General features: G+C 37.1%; 1 protein-coding gene across 8 annotated transcripts in view; it reads right to left on the reverse strand.

Moving 5' to 3' along the window:
- Positions 1-12154, reverse strand: part of QKI (QKI, KH domain containing RNA binding) — a 160042-nt gene that overhangs the window by 86505 nt on the left and 61383 nt on the right. For all 8 annotated transcript variants that reach the window (XM_025294298.3, XM_025294294.3, XM_025294297.3 and 5 more), the window contains exon 3: positions 2430-2546. In XM_025294298.3, the coding sequence (XP_025150083.1) occupies positions 2430-2546 (117 nt within the window). The remainder of the gene's footprint in view (positions 1-2429; positions 2547-12154) is intronic.

The following is a 12154-nucleotide window of genomic DNA, read 5'->3' on the forward strand; positions in this document are numbered from 1 at the left end:
CTGAAGCCTGGCTTGGAGAATTTTGAGCATTACTTTACTAGCGTGTGAGATGAGTGCAATTGTGTGGTAGTTTGAGCATTCTTTGGCATTGCCTTTCTTTGGGATTGGAATGAAAACTGACCTTTTCCAGTCCTGTGGCCACTGCTGAGTTTTCCAAATTTGCTGGCATATTGAGTGCAGCACTTTCACAGCATCATCTTTCAGGATTTGGAATAGCTCAACTGGAATTCCATCACCTCCTCTAGCTTTGTTTGTAGTGATGCTTTCTAAGACCCACTTGACTTCACATTCCAGGATGTCTGCTATAGCAGTTAATAAAACTAAAAATGCAATCTACAGTCAAAATGTTGTTGGTGTCTTAATCTATCATTGTTTTCATGCATTATGTATAATCTGTAAACTTTTTTATTTCATTAGGCAACAGGACAAATTAAAAAAATATTATGTGTTAACTACTTCTGTTTGTGCTTAAGAACAAAGTGGACAAGACAGAAGATGGACACACCAACCACCAGAGAACCAAACAAAAAAGCTATGAGAATATGGGATATTCAAAGGTCACAAAGCAACAACAAAGCATTGTCATTTCCAAAGCTTAAAAAACTACAGTACTCCCCCATGATACAGTGTAGAGTTTAAACAGGAAATGCACTAACAATGTAAACAAAATTTATTAAAGAGCAATCATTAACATTAATTGATTGATCACTATATGTCAACACACTATGCTAAGCGCTCTACAACTTCTGTAATCCTCACGCCATCAGTGACCTCACAGTGATCTCACTACTTCCGCTTCACATGCCACCAAGAGATGAAGTCTTCCGCTAAAATCACAAAGCTGCTAAGTGATAGAAGCAAGAATCAAATAAAAGCAAGACGGTTATAGAGGTTACACTCTTAGCCACTCTAATGTATGCCAAAATGATGGCAGGAAGCTGTTCTTCAGGCTCCAAGTTCAACCTGACTGAAAGCAGAACTGGCGATGCCTCATTACAGGGCTCCGAGCTCCACTCTTCAGTGTCTGTGTGTGAGTGGAGGGCTGCTACTGCAGAATCGACAAGACGCTGAGGAGAGGGCAAAGCAGGCTTTGTAAACTGACATAACAACTTGTTTAACGGATGAATACACTATGAGTTTTGAGAGCTTGTCTTACTGTACCTAGGCTATTAAATCAGCATTGCTTGAAGCAAAGCAACCACAAGCGCAAACATGGGAACCAAAACTGCATGGCAATACAAGACTGCCCCTCGGCTGAGTCACAAAGTGATTAAGTTATTTTAAGATTCTAATACAAAAGATTGTTTTAAATACAACTGCTAAATATGCTCAGGGAGAACTCACATGCTTGCCTCAAAATATCTTTATACTCATCTGACAAGAACAGCTTAAAATAAAATTTACAGATAATTAATATTATTGACGGCCTCTGTGCTCAGCTTAACTACTAAGTCATTATTTATCTGTAAGGAGAGAAAATGATTGAGACCCCAGTCAGCTAATGAGAAAGTTGAAATGAAATGAGGTGAGAGCTTAGAAAGAAGTCAAAATGAAGTCAGAGTACCTACAGGTCTGGCATTCACTCTGTAAGCTCCACAGAGGGATTCAATGCACAACACGCTCTAGCAAAGCCACCCACATCTCCATCATTTGATGTCTCTTTCAAGGTAATGTATTTAAAAATCAAACACACAACAAACCCTTCCTAACAATACATTTAATCTTTGGCAATCAAAACCTATGTTATTCTTAAAAAATCAGTCAAACATTTTTCACACAGATAGAATTCAAAGTATTCTGCCTCACAGCATCACTGGATAAAAGGAAACAGGCAAATAAAACCTTCTGAAAACACAGTCTTTAAAGCAGTTAACTAGGTGTTCATCAATTAAACTAGAAAAGTAAGAAGTGGCAAAAGGAAGAAAAGCAGAAAACAACAACAATATACTTTAAAGTAAAATGGCTGGAAAACAAACTCAACGTGAAATGCTGGTGAAAACCAAAACGACTCCTGTATGGCTAGTTTTAAGCCTTCCTCCACACTTACTCACTCTCCTGATGAGATGACATAAATCCACAGTAATTCATTTGATTCTTCTCATTCAAATCTCATCAAGAGAAACATTTTAGATTTTTCAAAGTTTCAGTTACATCTTTAATACATAAAACACTGAATAGTCTAACTTCCAAACTGGAGGCTTCTCAAGTGTAAAAACCAACATGAATATGATGGATTAACTGATATTAGCTAGCTAAATGAAAAGTAATGATAATCAAAAAGAGAAAATCATGACACCACCTTTAAAAAGTTAAAAATTTTCTGACATGAAATAACATATAGTGCTTAAGATCTAGATATTTTGTTATTAAAATTCAAAAGTGTAAGTATATTATTCACATAAAGGACGGCCCCATTTTCAAGGACTTACCTTCTTCTTATCCCTCATTGAGCCTTTGCCTCGGACCATGATCTTGCATCCTGTTTCTGCTTCAAGCTGTTTAGCAGTAAGTCCTCTAGGTCCAAGGATTCTCCCAACAAAATTAAACTGGGGGGAAAAAAAACCAACATCGTGCATTAGTCATTTAAAGTATATACTTAACTTTCGCTAATTAAATTTTTAAAAATACTAAGTTGAAATAAAATCTTATTAATTTCCTGCCAAGTTTGAGGGTGTAATGACAGCAGTTCATGGTTTAGCTTGAAATTTTCATGTGCATTAATACAAACCATGGATTAGGAACAGCAGAATCTACCTAAAACAGGTGCTGTATTCAACTGCCCATCAACATGCACACTCTAAACAAGTGTACATGAAAAGTTCAACAAATCCCTTCTATGACAGGGTTCCAGGAGCTATTTATTATGTTAAATAGTGGCTGCCTTTTATACAGAAATCCCTGGGGGAAATTCCTATCTTATTGATCTAAGTTATACTTCAGCGACTGTTCAGAAAGCATTGTGTTTTGGGACTGGCTGCCAGAACACTGATGGCCAAAATTGTATTCCACACTATACTAACTATTTAAGACGTAGGAGTCTACATTTTTTTCCCCACAATCCTTGCACAATTTTGTATCTGCATCCTTATTTTCCTATTTCCCATCTCTACCTTTAGTTCAAACTATTACTTTGACAAAGAACCTTAACTCTTGTCACAAAAAGGACAGTGATAAGAAATAACTGTATAAATAATTATCATCCCTCCACAGAAACTTCTAATATTCACACATAGAAGTTAATTTTTTTTAAAGGCCAATGAGAGGAACAGATTGACTATGAACACTGGAAAGTAAATTTTCATTAATATGTCATCTATATAAAAGACAAGAAAATGAATATCATCAGTTCCACAAAGATCCATGGGTGGTTTTTATCTACTTATTCCAACAGGTTACTGATACCTATGCTTCCTACTTTTTTCCTGCATTTTATTCCTACTGTTAGTGTATCGTTACATAACACTAACATGCCAGAATTCACTGCTCTCAGGGCTTAAGAAGCGAGGGCACTTCCTCAGTCTTCTGTGCTCCAGAGGCTGCCTGCTTTGCTTCAGCTGCTCACCAGCACTGCCACATCTTAGAGAAGTGATTCCCAAATGAAACGTGTGTGCGTACACATTTGAGAATGGAAGAAAGTCCTATTCCCTAGGGGATTACGACATCAGTTCTTCCACCCCAAGCAAAGACTCTCAGGTCCTTGACCCAGCTATACAAGATTCCAAATTCTGAAACCTGCCTGAACCATGTCTTCACATTCAAATAAAACCCTTTACCCTTGCCTAGTTTTTGGCATATAGGACTTGAACTACCTCTTCATCCAACTAAACCCTTGCAGTCATCCAGTCAAGAGCCCTCCTCTCATATCCCCCATCTAAGTAAACTGAAGTACTGTACTGTACTTGAAGGACTGTATTATGATTACATGTCTATACTTGGAAAGCATACAGACCCCAACTGGTATTCAAGCTCCAATATTAAGCAATAATTAAGAATCGGGAAGTCATATAAAACAAGCCTCAGTCAAGTGATGGAGACAACGCTTTCCAGAACTGCTGTGATGAGGAACTGCACGTGTGTACAGCACAATATATATGAAACGTCCAATACAAAGTCCCCCACACAGTGGGTCACAGTCTATGAAGTCTACTACAAATTCACTTTAGGAAGCCTCAGGCCCTCAATCAACAAGCTCAGAATGTCCACAGAAGGGGATATGATCAAATGGCAAATCTGACCTACAAAACTCCAGCGAGACCAGAAACTCACGCATTGAGTTCTGCAGAAAACCAGAAAGAAAAGGTGGAAATGATACAAAGCCTGCTAAAGAGGAGCAATAGCCAGGCATCTAACTTGCAGGTATCAGGCTTGAGTTTTCATCTATAGAAAAGATGCCCTAAGAAAAGACTCGCACACTGTAGCATTTGGCTCCATTCTCAAAGGCTGACACTTAGCTTCAGGTGATCAGCTCCCACTGAACCCTGCAATGAGCTAGCCCCGTTCAAGAATATGAGCTTCTAATTCATATTCTGTGCTTCATTCTTAAGTATGTATAGACAAAGTTCACCAAAGACTTGAGGAATGCTCTAACTTGAGGAAGGCCCTTGCATGCAAGAGTGTACAAACTATAAAGCAGCAGGACAAAGGACTGTCCCATTAGGGAAAAGACTGCTGGTAAAGGAGATTGTTGTTCAGTGGCTTAGTCGTGTCCTACTCTGCCACCCCATGGACTGCAGCATGCCAAGCTTCCCTGTCCTTCACCATCTCCCAGAAAATTCCCCCAAAACTCCTTCAGTAGACAGCACTAAACTACTTTCTAAATCGGTCATACACAGTTACATTCCCAGAAGAGGAGAGGATTTTGCTCTGATACATTTCAACACTTACGCTTTTGGTCATTCAGATGTGTGTTTTTTGAAGCACATGCGAAGTTTTCAGACCATTCTATTGTGTTGTTTCGCTGTCTTATTGATTTCGACTTTGCGGTCACATGTGTGGCAAATACCTTCTCCCTTTCTGTGGCTTACCATTTTCATCTTTAATGGTGTCTTAAGATGACTTAATTTAAGCAGACTGAATTGAATTAAATCATATATAATTTTAATGCAGCTCATGTCTTCCCTTAACAATATTTTCCGTGTCCTGTTTAAAGGTAGTCTTTCCCCATCCCAAGGTCATCAAGATATCCTCTGTATTAACTTGCAGAAGCTTTACTGTTATGACTTCCTTATCTATATCTACAGTGTGCCAGGAAGTGATGTCCATGATGTGTGAACAACCTTCTCTTCTTCTGTTCCCTTCCGTGGCTGCCCAACTGTCCCGCCACAATGTTGCTGAAGAGACCATCCTTTCCCCTGCCCTACAGTGCAGTGTCATTTCTTGTCCTAAGTAACACCCATACATGCTTATACATATGGGTCTACTTCTGGGTTCTCTATTAAGCTACTTGGCTTAGTATCTCACTGTCATTTAATGTAACTTTATTTTCAAAATCTTAATACGCAGGATAGCTGTCAGTTCACCCTGCTCCTCTTTCAAAGATGTCTCAGTCTTTGTGCCTCTATACAGATTTCAGAAATAGCTGGTTAATTTCTAAAATGATACTAGCAATAATTTTTACTGGGATGTTAGAACAATCTTCAGGATCATGAATATGGTATAATTTCGTCATTTGGTTAGGTGTTTTTCGATTTCTCTCAAGAATACAAAGCTTTCTTGGTGTGCCTTTACTTGATTTTGTTTGATTTATTCCAAGACATTTGGGGCTTCATTTTTGCTACTGTAAATCATGTTTTTATTTCATGTTTGTTTTTTTACATGTGAAATCATAATTCATCTTTTTGTATCATACAGTATACCCAGCAACCCTGTTTCTTCTTTCTTCATTCTAATTTTTCCATAGGTTCTTTTGGATTCTTTTGGTAAAGATTCATATCACTTGCAAATAAGAGAAAAGAAAAAATACCTAACTTCAATCATATTTTTAATTTCTTTTTTTGGCCATCCTTACACCACTGGCCAGCACATCATGGGTTCAAAGTCAAATCAAGTGTATTATCCTTGACTCATTCCAAGAATAAAGTTCTCAATAGTACACTATGAAGTCTGAAGTAATCTGTGTATACTTCAGCAGATTAAGAAAATTCCATTCTATTCCCTAATTCATTAAGAGTTTTTATTTTTAGTCATGAATGGATGTTTAAATGTATCACATTTTTTCACCATCGAGACAATCATAATATTTCTCCTTTATTCTGGTAATGCAATGGATTACAATTCATTATCAAATGTTAAATCATGCTTTTAGTTCTACAATAAACTTAATGACATTATCTTTTATTATAGATCACTAGGTTCAGTTTGTTAGCAATTTGGCGACAATTTTATTTTTTTAATTTACATTCACAAATGGAACTGCCTTGTAATTTTCCTTTTTCATAATATGTTTCTTAGGGCTTAGGCATCAAGATTATTCTGGACTCAAAATGTGTTGGGATGTAGTCCCCCTTTTTCAGCTCTTTGGAATGGCTCATAGAAGCTAACTTGTACTATTTCTCCTTTAAATATTGAAGAGAAATCAGTGGTGAAGTCACCCAGGTCTAGAGTATTTTTTTCTCAGTTCAGGTTTTCAATTATGGATTCAGTTACCTAATTTAGATTTCCTATTCCTTCATATGTCAATTTTGGTAACTTGTGTTTATCTAAAAATATGTCAATGTAGTTTAAATTTTCAAATTTGTTGATATAAAGCTTTCATGGACTTTTCGTCTTAGTATCTACAGGATCTGTAACAATGGTCCCACTTCAATTCTGATTGGCTATCTATGTTGTCCTTTCTCTTGATCAGTCTTCCAGTCTTTACAAAGAATGTACCTTTTCTATTGTTGAGAGGGGTAGACTGATGAAAATAATTTTAAATTAAATTTGTAGACAGGTCATTCAAAAATGACCACAATTACCCATGCATCCTTAACCTACGCCATTTGCAGTGTAATTCTGCAGCTCCTCTCACCTCTTGAATCTGGGGTTAGCATGCTGACTGGCTTTCCAATACAATGTATGAAAAGAATAATATGTGTGTTAAAAGCCTAAGTCTCAGTCTTATGTGTACTTCCTCTCTTAGGCCCTATTATTCCCATATAACAGTCTCAGACTAACCCACTTGAGAATGAAAGACAAGCAATCTAGTCGGCATCCATGCCAGCCCACACCCAGGTAACTATTAAGAGCAGAGGGGCCTGGCTAACCCACAGCTGACTGCAGATGCCGATCAGAAGAACCACTGTGGTGAGCCCAGCCTGAACAAAAGCGACCAGCATGCACAAGAGAAGCAGGAGCTAAGTAAGTGGTGGTTGTTTGAACATAAGTTTCTGGGGTAGCTCATTAAAATGCAATAGTAGCCAGCCAATACATTGATTTTCTTCATTCTGTGATGGTTTTCAGGGGTCTTAAATTAATTTCTACTCTTACCTTTATTACTTCCTTCCTTCTACTTCTTTTACATTTAATCTGCTGTACTTTTCCTGATATTATGAAACGAATGCTCAGCTTATTGCACCCTTTCTTCTTTTCTAATAATTATACTTTTAAAGCTTTAAGTATTCCAAGCTGAAATACCAATAACCTCAGATATGCAGATGATACCACCCTTACAGCAGGAAGTAAAGAGAAACTAAAAAGCCTCTTGATGAAAGTGAAAGAGGAGAGTGAAAAAGTTGGCTTAAAACTCAACATTCAGAAAATGATCATGGCATCTGGTCCCATCACTTCATGTGAAATAGATGGGGAAACAGTGGAAAGATTTTATTTTTGGGGGCTCCAAAATCACTGCAGATAGTGACTGAAGCCATGAAATTAAAAGACGCTTACTCCTTGGAAGGAAAGTTATGACCAACCTAGACAGCATGTTGAAAAGCAGAGACATTACTTTGCCAACAAAGGTCTGTCTAGTCAAGGCTATGGTTTTTCCAGTGGTCATGTATGGATGTGAGAGGTGGACTGTGAAGAAAGCTGAGCACCGAAAAATTGATGCTTTTGAACTGTGGTGTTGGAGAAGAATCTGCAGAGTCCCTTGGATTGCAAGGAGATCCAACCAGTTCATCCTAGTCCTGGGTGTCCATTGGAAGGACTGATGCTGAAGCTGAAACTCCAATACTTTGGCCACCTGATGCGAAGAGCTGACTCACTGGAAAAGACCCTGATGCTGGGAAAGATTGAGGGCAGGAGGAGAAGGGGACGACAGAGGATGAGATGGCTGGATGGCATCACCGACTCGATGCACATGAGTTTGTGTAAATTCCGGGAGTTGATGACGGACAGGGAGGCCTGGTGTGCTGCGGTCCATGGAGCTGCAAAGAGTCGGACACGACTGAGCGACTGAACTGAACTGAATACTTATTCAGACTTTTAAGCACAGTACATAATCAATTTTTCTAAATATTCCATGGGTGTTCATGAGACTTCCTTGGCAGTCCAATGGTTGGGACTTCGTCTTTCAATGCAGGGAGTGAAATTTTGCTCCCTGTCTAGGGAGCTAGAATCCCACATGCCTTGGGGCCAAAAAGCCAGAATATAAAACAGAAGCAAATTGTTGTAACAAAATTGTAACAAATTCACTAAAGACTTTAAAAATGGTCCATATCAAAAAAATCTTAGGAAAAAAGAGCAGGCAAACTCCTCTGTGACTTACTTTTGTCTATTTCTTTCAGTTCTATTTGCTTTATACAATTAGAAACTGTGTTGTTGGTATATACAAAATTATATTCTTCTGTCATTATGAAGTGGCATTTTCTACAGTAGTACCTTTTGCCCTTAAGCCTACATATATTAAGATATAAAGATATTTATAAGATATTTAAATTTATTTTCTAAGTTTAAATTTATTTTCATACTGAATTTTCAACTGAGGTAATTTTCAGTTCATTAATTCCCTCTTCAAAAGCTTTGAGTCTTCTGTTAAATCTATTAATCCCAGTTAAGGAATTTTTCAGTTTGATTTTTCTTTTATACTTTCTATTTCTCTGACATATTCAGTTTGACTCTTCTTTCATAACTCCCATAATTCTGCCATATTTCTCCGACTTGTCTTTGGTCTCCATACACACAATAAGCATAACTTTTATAAAGCCTGGGTCTAATAATCCTAATATCTAGAGTCTTAATGAATGTGCTTCTTTTGTCTTATTTCTTCAGATTTTTTTTAACATCATCTTGTATTCTTTGTGTGTTTGCTTGTTTTCTAGCGTGTGCCAGACAACGTATTTACTAAACAGCTTACAGAAACAATATAAGGCCTAAGGTGATGTTATCTTTCTCCAGAGGGAATATATGTCAGCTTCTGCCAGGCACCTATTGTTAACTAGCAACCTAAGATCATCTCAATACAATTTCGCTTATTGAGGTTGACACAATTTTGATGCTGACATGCAAAGTCTGTAAAGGCCTAGGAAATTAGTTCCCTCTTACCCCTGAATGCACACCCATCAGATTCCTACCCAAAGCACAGACTGGAGATGGGAAGTAGCTTACATAGGTTAGACCTATGTCCCCCAAAGCTTAGCCTCGCCGCTGTCCTCTCCAGGTTCAGCAAACACACCTAGAGGAGAAGCAGTTTCACAAAGCCAGGCTTACATCCAACCTTGATTCTTTGTCCTCACAGGAATCCTGAATTAGCAGTTCTTCACAATCTTGCTGGGTCTCTGATGCATTCAAGCAGATGTCTGTCTGTTGTTTGTCTGTTTCCCTTCTGTATCCTAGTTTACTGAAATTGTTCAGCTGGTCTGAATTACTCTTAGTACTTAACAGAGAAGTCCATGAAATTTTTAAAAAGGCTGCCTTTAAATCTAAGTAGATCTAGAAGTGACTAATTTCAGGCAGTACAGGATAAGAATATATTAGAATGAGGGTCTGAGAAAGAGAAAAAGACACCTACCACAGAAAATCTATCAACAGGCCTTGCTAACCCCTATCTTTATATATAGGCACAGATTCTGTAAAATTCATTCCCTCTCCTCTCCTCAAACAACCTGAACAGAGACAAGAATTTCCACATTCCATGCCTCACTGACTTTGAGTATTTTTCAGTAAAATAGGAAACAACCTTTTATTTTCAAGTTCAACCTAATGAAATATGTATGTATCCATGGTCTGCTACTCAGTAAAGAGTGAAATAGATGCTATAATTTTTTGTTGTTGTTGTTGTTTTGTTTTGTTTTTTTTTAAGAAGAAAGGGGAGGAGGAGAAAGGAGAAATTCTCCTTGCTCTCAAGAAATCTGTGAAAATGACTTTATTCTATTTGGTACCTTGACTGTTTCTTAAAATAAGTAACTTTTGCCAGCTTTTCCTCTATTACAGTTGTGCTCTATACAGATCTTTTTCTGAAATAATTCATATAGAAAATATACCTTATGTATCTGAAACAAGCCAAAGAATGTGTGGAAAAATGCAGCATGAATGAAGGTACTTCAGGACATCATATAACGAGTATGTAACGTCTGAATTTGTGCCCTCTGTTAAAGTGCTTGGCTCCACTCCTGATACACAAACCCCAAAGAGGCCATCTTTGGCACATTCTTTCTTTTCATATATTAAATCTCTTTTGCTAAAACCACAGCATTACACAGGAAAGGTTTTCTGCCATAGCAGAAAACTACTAATACTCCCAATTATTATTTACTAAATAAAAAATGTTTTAAAGCCAGTCAAACATTAAATCCGTAACAAAATTTTCCTAATCTTAAAAATGAACCAACCTCTACTCCACCACAACCAGCAAAAAAACAGCTCAAACGTGTTCAAGTGCATACCACTGGGACTCAAATATAATCGAAACCATCAAGGTCATCCTTCTCAAAATGGTGTAAGTAGAGAATGAAAAAAATTAATCACAGCAGCTGCTTTGACTACTGCAACCAATTTCCAAGTTAATACTGTTTGCCTTGCATTAAAATTCATTCTGTGTTGATTTATCATGCTAGTTCTGCAGCTTCATTCAATTAAAACAATGTCACAACACATTCAAAGAAAATAATTTCAAACAGCCTAAGCTAACTGCAAAATTTAAAGGCCAAAAGAAGGGAAAGAAAGAAGAAAAGAGGAAAAAAAGAAAAAAAGACATTTATTAATCCTACTGTTTATGTACAGACCTCTCTGTGGCTTACCAATTATATCGCCCTCAAGTGGCATGTTAATTTCTAAAGAAGAGGTCAACAATAATCATGTCTAATGCTATTTGATGCTGCTGACTTAATTTTAAATAGAAATTAGTTCTCTCAATGACAGAACATAAAGTATTATAGCAAATCTCTCCACTAACCTTTTAAGAAATGTACAATCAAAGATAAAATGTTTTGTGGCACACTATCAAAGCATATTAAAAAATGATTTCCAAAAGCATTCATTTCAGTGAAATGCTTCTAAGACATGTTTAATTTCTGCTTAAAATTTTGGAAAAACAATTTTAAAAACAAGATGCACTTCTTTGGATTGTCTTTCGCACAATAAACTGATGCTCTGTTTTTAAATATTTTGTCTAGTATAGCTAAGGTGATTTTAAGTTCAGTTCAGTCGCTTAGTCATGTCCAACTCTTTGTGACCCCAAGGACTGCAGCACACGAGGCCTCCCTGTCCCATCACCAACTCCAGGAGCTTGCTCAAACTCATGTCCATTGAGTTGGTGATACCATCCAAGCACCTTATCTTCTGCCATCCCCTTCTCCTCCTCAGGGTCTTTTCCAATTTTAAGTTAGATATTTATAAATGTTACATCATATCATGTAAGCAACATAGTAAGTATCAAACACATACACACAAATGTGTATTTCTTGATAAAGTCTTCTGTTCGGCAGATAAAAATGGACCACTTCTAATGTAGTCAACGCTAGTAAGCCATCTTATGCAAGTATGTAAGATGAGAGAAAAGTTATGACTACTTAGCAACACAACTGTTTTTAATTAAAAATACCAGAATATCTTGTTTGATTTGATTTCTAGTTTCACTGACTCGACTGATGACAGTAAAGGAGAAAAGGTTAACAATGCAGGTTAAATTTAAAAGTTTGCTACATCTAAAGTCCACTGTGAATAGCATAGCCTTCTTCCAATATTTGAAGTCATTATCCAATTTAGCAAATAAACTGCCTGGACATTTATGAACAAT

This window comes from Bubalus bubalis, chromosome 10, assembly GCF_019923935.1.
Source record: "Bubalus bubalis isolate 160015118507 breed Murrah chromosome 10, NDDB_SH_1, whole genome shotgun sequence".
NCBI lineage: Eukaryota > Metazoa > Chordata > Mammalia > Artiodactyla > Bovidae > Bubalus > Bubalus bubalis.